Source organism: Tachysurus vachellii, chromosome 25, assembly GCF_030014155.1.
Source record: "Tachysurus vachellii isolate PV-2020 chromosome 25, HZAU_Pvac_v1, whole genome shotgun sequence".
Lineage (NCBI taxonomy): Eukaryota > Metazoa > Chordata > Actinopteri > Siluriformes > Bagridae > Tachysurus > Tachysurus vachellii.
The window spans coordinates 2590345-2603304 of record NC_083484.1 but is presented as its reverse complement, the minus strand read 5'-3'; the positions used below and the strand labels follow the sequence as shown (position 1 = coordinate 2603304).

Genomic DNA, 12960 nt, shown 5'->3' with positions numbered 1-12960 from the left:
TTCAAAGACGTATTTATGTATTATTGATGTATTAGTGTGTAACGTTTTACTATCAGAAGGAATATATTTGAAAATGTTAAACACACCAAGAAATGAATATAATTTTACATACTTGACTATGATTCATTCATTCATTCATTCATTCATTGTTCAGTAACTGGTTTCTTCTGGTCAGGGTTACATTGGAACAACTGGCTATCCTGGGAACACTAGACAAGAGGTGAGACTACATCATAGATAGGAGGTCAGTTCATCTCAGATCAGATCCGTGCACACACACACTTTCACACCTAAGGATGATCAAGTCAGCAATCATTGTGGGAGGTAGGAGAAACCTGGAGCTCAGAGAAAACCTACACAAATATGAGCGCAACATTACCCGAATCTCCACATGGACAAACATCTCAGACGTCTTTGTGAGAGTGTTGGATAGTTGGCTCACGTTCATAAATAAATCTATGCTGTGAATAAAAATGGTGGCTATGATGATTATTTTACTCTACAAGGAGTGAGAACCTTACATTACAGAACAAATTACATTAACAGCCATTAATTACAGAATTACATCAAACCCCAAAAAGATGCCTCACACACCGCTGATGAAGTTTTGAGCTACAAATCTCTGGTTATCTGAATGATTAAATACGTTGACTTACATGGAGAGCAGCTGCCACTCTTGCTTCACCTGTTAAAGGAGCGACCCGTTTTAGGTTAAATAACAAATTACCCTGGTGTTCATTAACAGAATAAAGGAGCTGTTGGTTGTCCAACACCGCCACCTGGTGGACAAAAGGAGTCAAACGTTAAATCAGTGCAGACTTAAAAACTGAACTGATGTTTAATATGGACTTAAATTTTGTCTGAAAAAAATCTAGCTTTTAAAAGTATTCCAATATCTGTATAGACCTGAATGATATAATATATTCTGGTTTATATTTACAGAAATCTGTACAGAAGCAGTTTTAATGCACTGATATTTATTTAAATATGTATAACCCAGGATTAAAGTGCATCTCTGAGGAAGTGCTGAATTTCTGCTCATGTTCACTCAGTGTCTGTGTGCTTTCAATGGTTTTCTCTCAGCTCCCAAAACAAGCCATGACTACAATAAATTTCCCCCAGATGTGAATGAGAGTGTGAACATTTGTGTGAATGATGCTGACACCATCCAGGGTGAATTCCAACCTCACATACTGACCAACACCTTACTGATGACGACCAAATTAAGCTTTTTCTTCAATATATGAAGTATTTTCATAAGTAGGCCTAGTTTTATTCCTGTGAAAGACCAGTCAAGCATATAACAAAAAAGATAAATATAACAGTTTAATAAAAAAAATATATATTTTTTTCACTATTGTAACTAAATTATAAAACCAATAATATGCTTTTAGACCACCGGTCAGGACCACACTTTCACTACTTTGTGGGTGTCCATAAACATAAAGCATATTCTTGGTTTTTAAATTTAGTTACATCAAAGGGAACAATATCTTATTATTATTATTATTATTATTATTATCATTATTATTATAATAATAATAATGATAATAATAATTATTATTATTATTATCATTATTATTATTAATAATAATAATAATAATGATAATAATAATAATAATAATAAGCTGTTATATTTATTGTTATTGTTAAACAGTTTTAAATACAAATGAGCGGTCACTTGAACTGAATCTTTACTTAAAAATAAATTCAATAACAAGTAACAGATAAATATTAGTTTGAACTTAATACGTTCTTAATACATAAATTTATATTTAAAAAATATACCTGCTATTTAAATACAAATTTAAACATAAATTTAAATAAATGTTTTATTCTTTCTTTCTTTCTTTCTTTCTTTCTTTCTTTCTTTCTTTCTTTCTTTCTTTTTTCTTTTGACAATGTTTGACATGTTCTAACCAGTGGCCGTTTAGGACTTTTATTTTGAAGCGCGCGCTGATTGGCGGTGGTTTTTAAAAACGAAAAATCTGCGGCGTTTTTCACCATCAGGTCATAGCAACAAAACCCAAACGGCTGTTTTTTTTTTTATATCCTGAGCGGTAAATATACAATTCTGTCATTTCTACAGACTGTTATATGACTCAATTCTGTCAGGACTGCTTTATTTAGATTAATAGGTCATCGGGTTATAAAGTAAGAAGCTCATTAGCACGGTTAGCTACATAAAAGCTCGCGCTGCTTCAGTTTTGGTCGCTAAATGAACGTTTTTTTTAGGACTTTTATCATCTCTCTATATAAACACGTTGATTATACAGATATAACACGTTATGTGCTGTTATGTTGTTAAGGGATGTCGTTTGTACGGATTAACCGAAGGCCAATGCGAACGAAGAAAGTGTCAGTGCCCAAGAAAGAATGGGTGGTAAATAAATACTATATTTAAATGAATTATAAATGAATAAAATGCATAATCTTGGTGATTTGACTGATTGTTTTATTCTCTTCATCCTTTAGAGCACAGTTAATGATCTGTCAGTACACAAGTCTACGTCTGAGGAACTGGTAAGAAATCCGTGGTGTACATTTCGATGTCAGGTTTGTGTTGCTGTTGTGTGTTTTGTTTGTTAAAACCTTTGTTTGTTTGTGTTTCCTTGTTCAGTCCAGGCGTCATGACATACACCGATCTCGGAACAGAGCTGCTGCACAGTGGGAGCTGAAGAGGAGAAAGCCCCAGAACACCAGCCCTCCTGGACTCCACCAGACCAGACTGAGGTTATTCAGAGAGGTACACGCACAACAAATAGGAAGAATTACACACATTGGCTTTTATTTACTGTTCGACTTGTCTGATTTGAGCTTGCAATGCAAGTCAGAACCTCTTCTGGCATTTTAGTCTCAGTAAAAGTTACAAAAAAGGACTTGAGGAATGTCTGCCTTCACGTAGATGTTCTCAGATCATTGTGAGCTGCAGGATGTTCTTGCACGGTCTGACCGAACACTGGCGTTGGTGAAAGATCTGTTCGGTGATGCACCTCGCAGACAGAAAGGTTACAGTAATATTTCCTCACCGTATTTTCTAATATGTTTGGGGTTTATTCTTTTTATTCTTATATCGTTTGGTGCGTGATTTTGTTCCAGGTTTTCCAAGTGTTACCGTGGCACCTGACTGCGAGTCAGACTCTGAACTTCCTGTGCTGCAGAAACCGGATCCACCAACACATCTGTCACTGCTCAGCCAGTCCATGATGGATCAACAGGTACCGAGTGTCATATAAAGCTGCCTGTAGTGAACGAGTAAGGAATTCACATGTACAAGAGGAGTAAAATCATAATGTTAAATGTTGTGGAACATCTGTACAGCATTACAAAGGGTCGTTCTGTTACTAGTCTCTTATTTTTATATCACGAAGGCAATAACACAAAAAATACTGCTTGTTACGTTACATTGAAATTGTAAAGCTCAAGAAATCTAAAAGTTGCTAGTGACTTGTTCCATGTTACATAAAAGTCTTGTTATGGAAAACATTTGTTAGGCACCGCATTAATTCAGGGGTGTCCTGACTGCACGTGTGAATGACGTGAAATCATCTTTCTTCAGGCTTTAAATGAAGTGGATGATTCTGCAGCGGAGCATGGATACGATCTTCAGGATGTCTCGGTCAGCTTCGACAGTGAAATGTGCAGGTTGCTATTCATCATATAGCTTGTTATTGTTCCAGATTAATAATTTATCTGGCCAATGGTTAATCAGCCTCATGTGCTGTTTAATAGGCCAAAGAGAAAAACATGTAAAGTAAAGCCTCCTGTTTGGAGAACAACTCAGCAACCACAGCAGCAGAACGTGCCTCAGACTCCCTGTAATACAAGTTCAGAGGATCATGCAGGTAAAACCACTTCCTGTAACGAGAATCTTACTGATGTACCTGTGAAGTTTTACAAATATTTCTCTTATTATTTTTCCTTTTCTTTTGGAAAGCTTTGAACGCAACTGTGGCTGTGCAGCGTGTAAAGTCGAGACAGTCTCAGTCAGAAGCAGATCAATCCACAGCTCTCATCAATCAGGTCCTCAATCCTGAACCGTCTCCTTCTCATTCTGGTAACATTGCACAAGCGTATTGCTAATATCTAAACCAAATAGTTTATTTTGAAGGTCAATAAGCAGTAGAGATTTTTTATTATTCCTCTGGCTGCTGAATAAGTAAAATTAAAGAAATAGTGGTTGGTAAGCATTAAGTAAAATCTTGAAAGTAATTTGTTTACTCATGTATTAAGTCTTCTTAAATAATTTGAAATATATTTCACTTACTTTTTTTTGTTTTATTAGATTAAATAATCTGCCTATTGTCTTCCAGGTGGTAAGAGCAGGTCTCTCAGAACCACTAGAGGGCACTCTCCTGAAGCCTCAGGGTTTAGCTGTCAGAGTGCTAACCAGTCAAGCCTGGAGCTGCTGCAGGACATGCTGGCTCAGGTGGAGACTGAACTAGACTACTTGGAGCCGAAGGATCTTCTTGGACCCTCAGAGCAAACCGAGCCTCAGCATGGCCGTGGCCTTACCGGTTTCTCTGTGTCTCTTGTTGGTACACTTGGGCGCATCGTCAGTCATCTGAGAAAGGTGAAGAAACTGAATGCACAGCACAGTACAGTACGATCACTTTTTATTTTATTTCTTATTTTGCTAAGCGTACGCGGTGTTTGTTCTCTCAGAGGGACGAGGAGGCGCATGTAAGGCGGAGGATGGAAGAGGAAATGAAGGAGCAGAGAAACCTGATTGATGCCCTCACAGCAGAATGTCTCACACTGAGAGAAGAAAGTGCTGCCCTAAAGGTCAACTCCTCTCCCAAATTACTCTCTTTTTTTTTTTTTTTGCTTTTATTGCATTTTAGTCATAAACTCTATGCTCCGAATTGTCCAGTTAAGCTGAGCCTGTGCGTTATCGTGTTCTCGTACAGGCGAATGTGCAGGAGCAGATATCTGAACTGGAACAACGGCTGGACATGGTGATCCTTGCAATGGGAGAGCTGGGAAAAGACAGAGACACAGAGGGCGAAGAGGAACAAGCACCAAGTATGTGCTAGCACACGATTAATGTTAGCTATCGCATGTATCAGTAGTTTAATGGTACACCAGAGGTCCAATATTAATCTCAATGTTTTTAAATTTGAATGTAGAATAGAGTTTCTCAGTTCTAAACAAATGAGAATGTAATGCTGTAAACTGGCTCCAAATCATCTTCAGTTTCTATGGCTCAGTATTCTGTCTTATCACATCCACATTCAATAACTTCAGTAAAGTTTATAATTCATACTTCTTTATGTGTGGGGGGAAAAAAATGTGTTAAAATTTGCCTAAAAACTTTAGACCTGTCATCGAGCAAATGTTTACTGGGTGTTACTTACTGTACCAGGTCGAGGCCTCCAGCCTGTACCTGCTGAGAGAGACCAACAGGAGGCAGCATCTGTCAGTCCTGCTGTTCTCCTCTCTCCTCCACACCAGAGAGACAGCAGAGCGCCGCCGACAGGTGAGTGTAAGAACTTGCCCATGTGCTGAAACTTCTCAAGCGGAACTCATAACACAGGTGTTTTTTTTTTTTTTTTTTTTTTTGGTACTAAGATGATAAATTCACACTGAAACAAATAATACATCATAATGATCACGAAGCACAAAATGAACAGACAAATTATTCATCAGAAACAAATCAGAATGTTGATACGATTCACCTCCTGAACAGCACGTGCCCGATCTCTGCACTTCGAGGAGTCTCGCACACCAGGCAGCGGCTCGCCAGGAGAGTCGGATATCTCACGCACTCCGTCCTCATTTGCTAGCCTGCCCGAGAGAGTTCTACCCCATCCTGCCCTGCTGCTGAACCAGCTATCCCAGGATGCTATGCTACAACAGATAGCGGAGTTAACCCGTCAAAACGCAATGATCCAGGATCAGCTGGGGCACAGCCACGCCTCTCCTACTCCGTGTTCAGACAGAGGTGTATCGCCCACCGCCGAACCACGGCCAACACGACAGGTGACATTGCTGAGGACTGTAAACTTTCATTCATTCATCTTCTACTGCTTATCCGAACTACCTCGGGTCACGGGGAGCCTCTCAGGCATCATCGGGCATCAAGGCAGGATGGACTGTAAACTTGTTTTACATATTTATTGTCATACATATTACTTATATTCATTGTATTTGTATTATTTGTGTTTATTTTGGCAGTGTGTGGGTGTGGAAGGTTCATCAGGCAGGCTCCTGGAGGACAGACTTCAGGAACTGAACAGACAGAATGCAGCAGCCAGGACAAAACTGCTGGAGCTTATCGAGCAGCAGAGACCGAGCACATCTCACAGCACCTCTCCATCCATCTCCCCCATATCCCTACACTCCACCAGTCCTCACACAGGTGTGTGTGTGTGTTTCAGTTATATAAAAATATATTGATGAGACGGTTGTGATTTCCTCAACCACAACTACATAAACAGTGTGGATGCCTTGGGGTACAAGTGGAAAAAATATTCTAACAAAAATTACCAAAAATAATTTTCTTAACTCTTCTACTTGCAGTTATTGGAAGGCAGACTCCTGAAGTGTGCGTGTCCGTACCTGAAAAAGCTCATCCGTCTCACTCCAGGACAAACAGCAGAAGGTTGTTCACATGCACGCTAAAAAAAAAAAGCGCTGGTGCTCTCAGACGAAGCTCAGCACTGTGCTCCTCTGCAGCTGCTCAGAGTTTTAAACCGTTTTGTTTTCCCGCAGGTCAGTCGAAGCGGTTTCTCCACAAAATGTAGAGGGAAGACAAAAGCAGTCCAATACACAGGTACACACATTTCACAGAACCCAAGACTACAACCCATACACACACATTCTCAACCCCGAGGTCACAGGAGAATGTTACTGACTGTTATAATGACATTCTGTACTAATGACCTTGCACTGAAATCCACTATTTCACTCAGCCGTCTTTTAAAAAAAGTTTCTCCAGTTTGCTGAGAAATGTGCTGACGTTAAAAACAAAAAAACCACACACACACTTAAACTGCAGTTTTATACAGCAGAACATTTTCAACACGTTTTCTTTTTCAAACAGAATTTAAAAACTTTTATTTCTCTCTTTTTAATCCTGTTTTTTTTTTTTTTTCTTTTTTCTTTTTAATCCTGGTACTAAAAGGTGTAAAGTCATGATCCAAGATAAAACATCCTCCATCATGTTTTGTGCAGGTGGATAAACTGAAAGGAGAAGGCTGGTTTGCTCTGTCTGCTCATGTCTGAAAGCTCGACCGACCGACAGGATGCTACAGATCCACGCTACTTCTTTTCTTTCTTCTTTTCTTTTCTTTGCACACTTTTTATTCTTGTCTTGTCTCTCTGATTGTTTTAGTATTAATTTTGCACACGTCAATAAATTATAGACAAACATTTTATTGTATGGCAATAACACTATACAGTGACACTGAAACACTTTCCCTTTAAGAGTTTCATAGTGAATGACACAACAGTTCATGACCTAGAGCCATAATTGGGTTTTGACCCTTAACAGCATTGTAGTTGTTGTTATTGTTGTTATTACCATCACTGGCTTTCAGTCCTTAGCCGTATCTTATCAGTAACATCAACAATCCGTATGCATTGTTTGGTAATATCTTGAATCAGTCTTTAAAATTGAAGAATCCTTAAAAGTTTGTGTTTATAGGAGTTATAGAAAGAATAATAGGTACAAGACTTTGGTTTTGCTCTACATGTAATTAAACAAACTAAAAAACACAAAAATCACCTGAGCATGGAGACAAGAAGAGAGATTTCACAGTATTTTTCTTCATCACTCTAAATATCCAGAACTCATTGTGCTCATGCAGCTCCAGGCATTGGCTCAGTTTGTGCTTCAGCTCACGGCTACATTAAAAAAAAGTTTAACCCAAAACACACTGCATTTTTTTTTTTTTATTCACTTCCTGCAAGCAAGTTGATTCAGTCAATTGTTCACTTAAAAGTGGACCAAGTCTACATCACTCATGAGCTCTACCTGGTTGTTTTTGTTCAAGCATCAAGGTTTTCTTCACACTGTGCTTATGTGAAAGATGCTTTAAATATGACATGAAAGTTCAGTCTCATATCACCTCGCATCCTCTCTGCGCTGTGGCCCACAGCCTCCCGCGTCTGTAGATAAACTTCACTAGACACTCTGACTCTGAGGTGATGATCATAAAACAGCAGCCTTGTTCCTGGAGCTGCACAGAATATCTCCGCGCTATACACTGCAGTTCCTCCCACCATCCACTCCCACTTTCTCTAATCCACATTTCATCATTCTCCTGTGCTAAAACTTCACTGCCTAAGCAATTTATTGCCCGCGTTCCTTCTTCACGGAGCTGGGAAATGTGCACACAAGAAGGTTTGTGTACTTCAAAGTGCCCTTTGCTTTTCTCATAACCACGGCAGTGCAGGCGCACCATAAAGGAAGCTGGCTTGGATATTTTAAAATACAAATCCACCTCTACGCCATCATCGATGGTCACAGGCCCCCGGGTGCTGTTCACGGAGATCAGCCGCGGTGACCCAAACATGCGAACGGACTCCAGGACGAAGTGGGAACTGTGGCACTCACCTGGCTGGAGGTAGTGCTTCAGGTCAGACAGGGTCTCCTGATGCAGCTGCATGAGAAGGCCCAGGCCCAGCTGTGCAGGATTGAACTCAGTCAGACACATCAAGCGGTTCCAAATTCCCGCATCGAAGGTCTGCGAGTTAAAAGCAGGTCCGGAGAGCACGAGACGGATGTGCTGGGTGATTTGAGCAATGGAGGAATTTGCAAAATCTCTAATGCTCCTTTCCGCTTGCATCGTATCCAACAGTCGTGCTACATAAACACACACCTCTCTGTAATGTCGAGCCCGAGGAGTTGAGTCCTGCTGCGTTGAGGCAGGCACCACACTGTTCAGAACTTTCCGAATGGCCCGGGCCGACACACCCTGAAAAGACGTGACCCTGTGAAGCCGACTCCAGCAGGAATACAAGCCCTCCACAGGGCTCGAGAGATTGATGCCAGTGTGTAGTGAGTGCAGGTCCCTCAGAATCTGTGCCAGAACCCTGATGCTTTGGAGCAGGTTTTCAGCTCCTCCTTCACTCCAGCACTGCTCCAGCTCCTGCAGGAGCGCCAAGTCCACTAGAGCGCAGCCGTGCAGCTGCTGCAGCATCGTAGCCAGGCCACCGCTGGCCTTCAGCTTGGGTTCTTCCACAGCTTCGACCAGGCAGTCCCATACCAAGTAGCGGAAGATAGTCCACAATGTGCAATCATCACAGTCTGCACCATCCAGGTGACCCTGATCAAGCTGATAATCCCAGGTGTGGTTGTGACTGTGGCTCCCACGTCGGAGGAGAGCATCAGCTTCCTGCAGGAGCTTCAGAGACAAACAGCCTCGCTCAGAGAGCTGCACGCCTGGAGAACATAAATCACAGTGAGTAAATACATAAATGGAGATAAGATACCAAGTTTAATACTAAGGACTTTTCATTTAAAAATTGTGTTGATTCCATTTTTTTGTTGCTTGATTTTACATGTTAAAAGCAAGCCAGGATTTGGGTTAATTCATCATAATAAAGGTTTGGGTTTAACTCCTCTTCACACAGGTTTGCTGGATATATGCTCACTACATAGAGTACAACATATAGATGTTATTTGTAAACGATAAAGAATTTTGAAAAGTTGAAATTGCGGTTTTTCGTGAATAACAGCACTACACAGCATTTTAATACGTTATGTTGAAATGAAAAGCATTTGCACTTTTTTTTGCACTTTCACCATGCGAGCATTATGAGAATGTAACCTCTATATTGTTGACTTACTTCCAAACTCGAGTTCTGCGACTCTACTGAGGAGCCGCTCTGCATCCTGAGTCTTTTCCATGAACAGAGCCACCAGAGCCTCCAGCTGGGCCGAGTCCTCTAAGCTCACCCCCTCTAGAAGACACTCTTTGACTATATGACGTGGCAGACCCACTGCGACCCCCAGCTTACACACGTTCAGCCTGGCCTCATCTCCCACAGCCACACCTAGCTGAGCTCTCACCTGCTGCAGCACTTCTGGAAAACCAAAAAAAAAACAAAACACACATTCATTAACATCGTAACCTGGGATGCCACGATGCGTCAGCAACATGTGGGAATATTGGCTCACCTGAGTAAGGCAGGTGTCCTGCTGCAGTATCCCGTGTTTCCTCTACTGCCACACCGATGCTGCTGACCTCTTTGCTGTTCAGCGACAAATCCTTTAACAAACTACTGACTAAAAAGATAAAAACATGGCACTCATTAAACTGTTATAGGAGCGTTATAAACGTATAGCATTTCAGTTTAGCTTTCTAATACAGAAGATCAAACTTGTTAGGTGCTGGTCTGAATGGCATCATGAAATATTTTGTAAAATGTGTTATGATAAAATTAAATGAGGGAAATTATTGCGCACCACCTGAGACATGCTGGACATGTGACTAGTAGATGTTGTTGCATCATAAAATACAGTAGCCTATCAGGATCCAGTATGAACAGGTAACACTGTCTTACAAACAAAAAGGGGTGGTGTTCTAATTTGAATTTCTGGATTTTTTAAAGAGGATTAAGGTGAACTAATTTGTTCTGTATAGGAGGACTGACTAACAACCTGCATACGACTCCTTAATGTTTATGTCCTCACTGAGCTGTGGGTCTTCGCTGTACAGCGCCGTGTAAAAGCTCTTGCAGGCCATCTCTCCTTTAGTAAGGCAGATGGTCAACAGGACGTGGCTCTGCTCAGTAGGGGTTGGTGCCGCCTGGATCCGCTCCAGATCGAACTGTGTGAGGACGCTGTTGGAGAACAGAGCCAGAGACACGGGCAGCACAGAGAAGCCCAGGCGGCTACACAGGCATGAGAACTGAGCCTGCAGCTTCCGCTCTGAAAGACAGCAGAAAAGATTATTTGATTGTCATTTTATTTATACATACACGTATTTATACATTGTAGGCTCAGGATTTGAGCATCCATAAAGCTAGGCTGCGGGGGTGGTGTAACGTCTGGGGTATGTTTTCTTGGGCTCAAGTAAATAAATATTACTTGTAAGCAACAAATGGTCATGCTACCAAAAATTAATGATAGAAACAAAAGAAGGAACCCAGAATCGAACCCTGAGGGATTCCCACTAATATGGTAGCAGACCTTTGGATGAATATTAAAATAGACAAACCTGTGGGTCCACGCTGGATCTCTGAAGATGAAAAAAACAAAATGCTTTTAGTGCATATAATACTTTTTTTTATATGAAATGAAATACAGACAACATTCTATAGATTTGCTACCTGTTTCAGCAGCCAGCCAGCTGCGCAGTCGCGGATAATGCTGCTTACATTCCCGCAGACACTCTAAGAAGCATAAGGCTCCGTTCTCATCCATCTGACCCTGAACAATCTCCAGCAGCTTGCGAGCTCTATTCTTGGGCGTCTTTTCCGCCTTCACCTCATGGTAGTTATCCAGAGAGAGCAAACCTGCAGCCAGGACGCAGTCTAACAGCGGCGCCAAGTTATACAGAGACGCCACCAGGAGCTGCTGAGATCCCAACAGCAGATCCTTCACCGACTGCCCGTGTCCTGGTCCTGAGATCAAACATAGAGTAAAAGTTACACACTGCATTGAAGAGACTGAACGCTTACCAAACATTAATCTATCAGAAAAGCTAAAAGTGGGTATACATTTTCTCAGGTTTGGTTTAGTGTACGCACTTAAATCAGGGCCCGAATGAGGGTGGGACGCCATCGTCAGACCTCAAGGTCATCTACACGGCTCAACTTCTTAAAGGCCAAAGAGCTGGAAAAATAACGGCGGAAATGATTAGCACATTTATTCCGTTCAATTTCTATCGCAAATTTTGATGCAGCAGTGAATCCAGAACTTGCAAACAGCTAGTTGTATAAAATAATGAAAAATAAAAAAGGAATACACTTTTTATTTTACAATGTAAAAAAACGTAATGTGTGTCTGTCCATGAATAAGTCTGCATAAACAAAGGGAGTAAAAGCAAAGGAAAAACTTTCAGTCTCATGTTTTGGAAAGATCTTTCAGAAAGAATCCAAAGGGGAAATATGTATAATCATATGAAACACTGGATTTAAAATGTGAAACTTCTATCATTTTCTTTATTACAGTTTTGGAGCTGGTGTTATATGTGTGCAGATTACTGTTTGTGTGGATTTTTATTCATGCTCCATGTCTGTCTGGATTTCCTCTAACCACTGAAACATGGTGCTTTATGTGACTTGGTTATACTGTGTGTGTGTGTGTGTGTGTGTGTGTGTGTGTGTACACGTACATGGTATGACATCACATCCAGGGTGTATTCCCACCTCACGTGCACTATTAATCAGGGATTAATGAATGACTGAATATTTGACCGTTATTTGACCACATCGGTAAATGAATGGAAAGAAACATCTGTAAATCTGTAACACAATAAAAGGTATAGAATAGACGTCTAAACTAAAAATCTCAAGAGGACGAAAATCTTTTGTCCTCACTGTAAATCATATAATGATATGCTATGTCGCTGCACGTGCACATTAATATTTAATACTAACTAATTTATATATATGCAAATGTATGAGCACGCGCCCCAATCCACCTCATTCCAGTCAGTACATGTCGAACTGAGATGCTAAGAAAAACAATTATGACAACTTCATAGCGTTATAGGTTGGTAACAACTAATATTAGCGTGTATATCCTTAAGATTATGCCGTACTCACAGCGCAACGTTCTTCACTTCCTGGAAATTGTAAAGGGTCTGAACTGAAAAGTGTCAGTTAAAACGTAACAGCTTCGTTAGCAAGCGATTTATAAAGATATGGATTTAGACACTATTAGGAAACGGCAATAACGATACGAACCGCGGTCAGTTTTAAAAACGAGTTGTTCTATACAGCCGAGATGGTTCAACTTCAAACTTTAAGACAGGGCTGTGGCTTCTTTTACTACAACCCCAATGA

At 40.6% G+C, this 12960-nt stretch overlaps 2 protein-coding genes across 7 annotated transcripts; one reads left to right on the top strand and one right to left on the bottom strand.

Annotated features, from left to right (window-relative positions):
* The first annotated feature begins 1980 nt into the window (after positions 1–1980).
* spice1 (spindle and centriole associated protein 1) lies at positions 1981–7344 on the top strand. 2 transcript variants are annotated; one of them, XR_009647797.1, is made up of 18 exons: positions 1981–2060; positions 2310–2383; positions 2476–2523; positions 2621–2746; positions 2906–3008; positions 3100–3218; positions 3560–3645; positions 3733–3845; positions 3938–4057; positions 4314–4573; positions 4666–4785; positions 4911–5025; positions 5366–5479; positions 5690–6085; positions 6178–6361; positions 6523–6604; positions 6715–6775; positions 7177–7241. XR_009647797.1 is itself a non-coding variant. In XM_060861748.1 (18 exons), exons 2-18 carry the CDS (start codon positions 2312–2314, stop codon positions 7225–7227), a joined length of 2067 nt encoding a protein of 688 aa, XP_060717731.1. In that variant the 5' UTR covers positions 1982–2060; positions 2310–2311; the 3' UTR covers positions 7228–7344. The 2 variants fall into 2 exon arrangements, 1 of the variants encoding a protein (XP_060717731.1); XM_060861748.1 differs by having other exon boundaries at positions 1982–2060; positions 5690–5982; positions 7177–7344.
* A 13-nt stretch (positions 7345–7357) lies between these two features.
* Positions 7358–12960, bottom strand: LOC132840233 (uncharacterized). 5 transcript variants are annotated; one of them, XM_060861744.1, is made up of 10 exons: positions 12862–12959; positions 12721–12763; positions 12288–12417; positions 11701–11785; positions 11281–11574; positions 11169–11189; positions 10610–10879; positions 10127–10234; positions 9796–10032; positions 7358–9388 (listed from the first exon to the last, which is right to left on the bottom strand). In XM_060861744.1, exons 4-10 carry the CDS (start codon positions 11732–11734, stop codon positions 8064–8066), a joined length of 2289 nt encoding a protein of 762 aa, XP_060717727.1. In that variant the 5' UTR covers positions 11735–11785; positions 12288–12417; positions 12721–12763; positions 12862–12959; the 3' UTR covers positions 7358–8063. The 5 variants fall into 5 exon arrangements, with proteins under 5 accessions (XP_060717727.1, XP_060717729.1, XP_060717728.1 ...); XM_060861746.1 differs by having other exon boundaries at positions 12288–12331; positions 12862–12954; XM_060861745.1 differs by having other exon boundaries at positions 12288–12331; positions 12721–12960.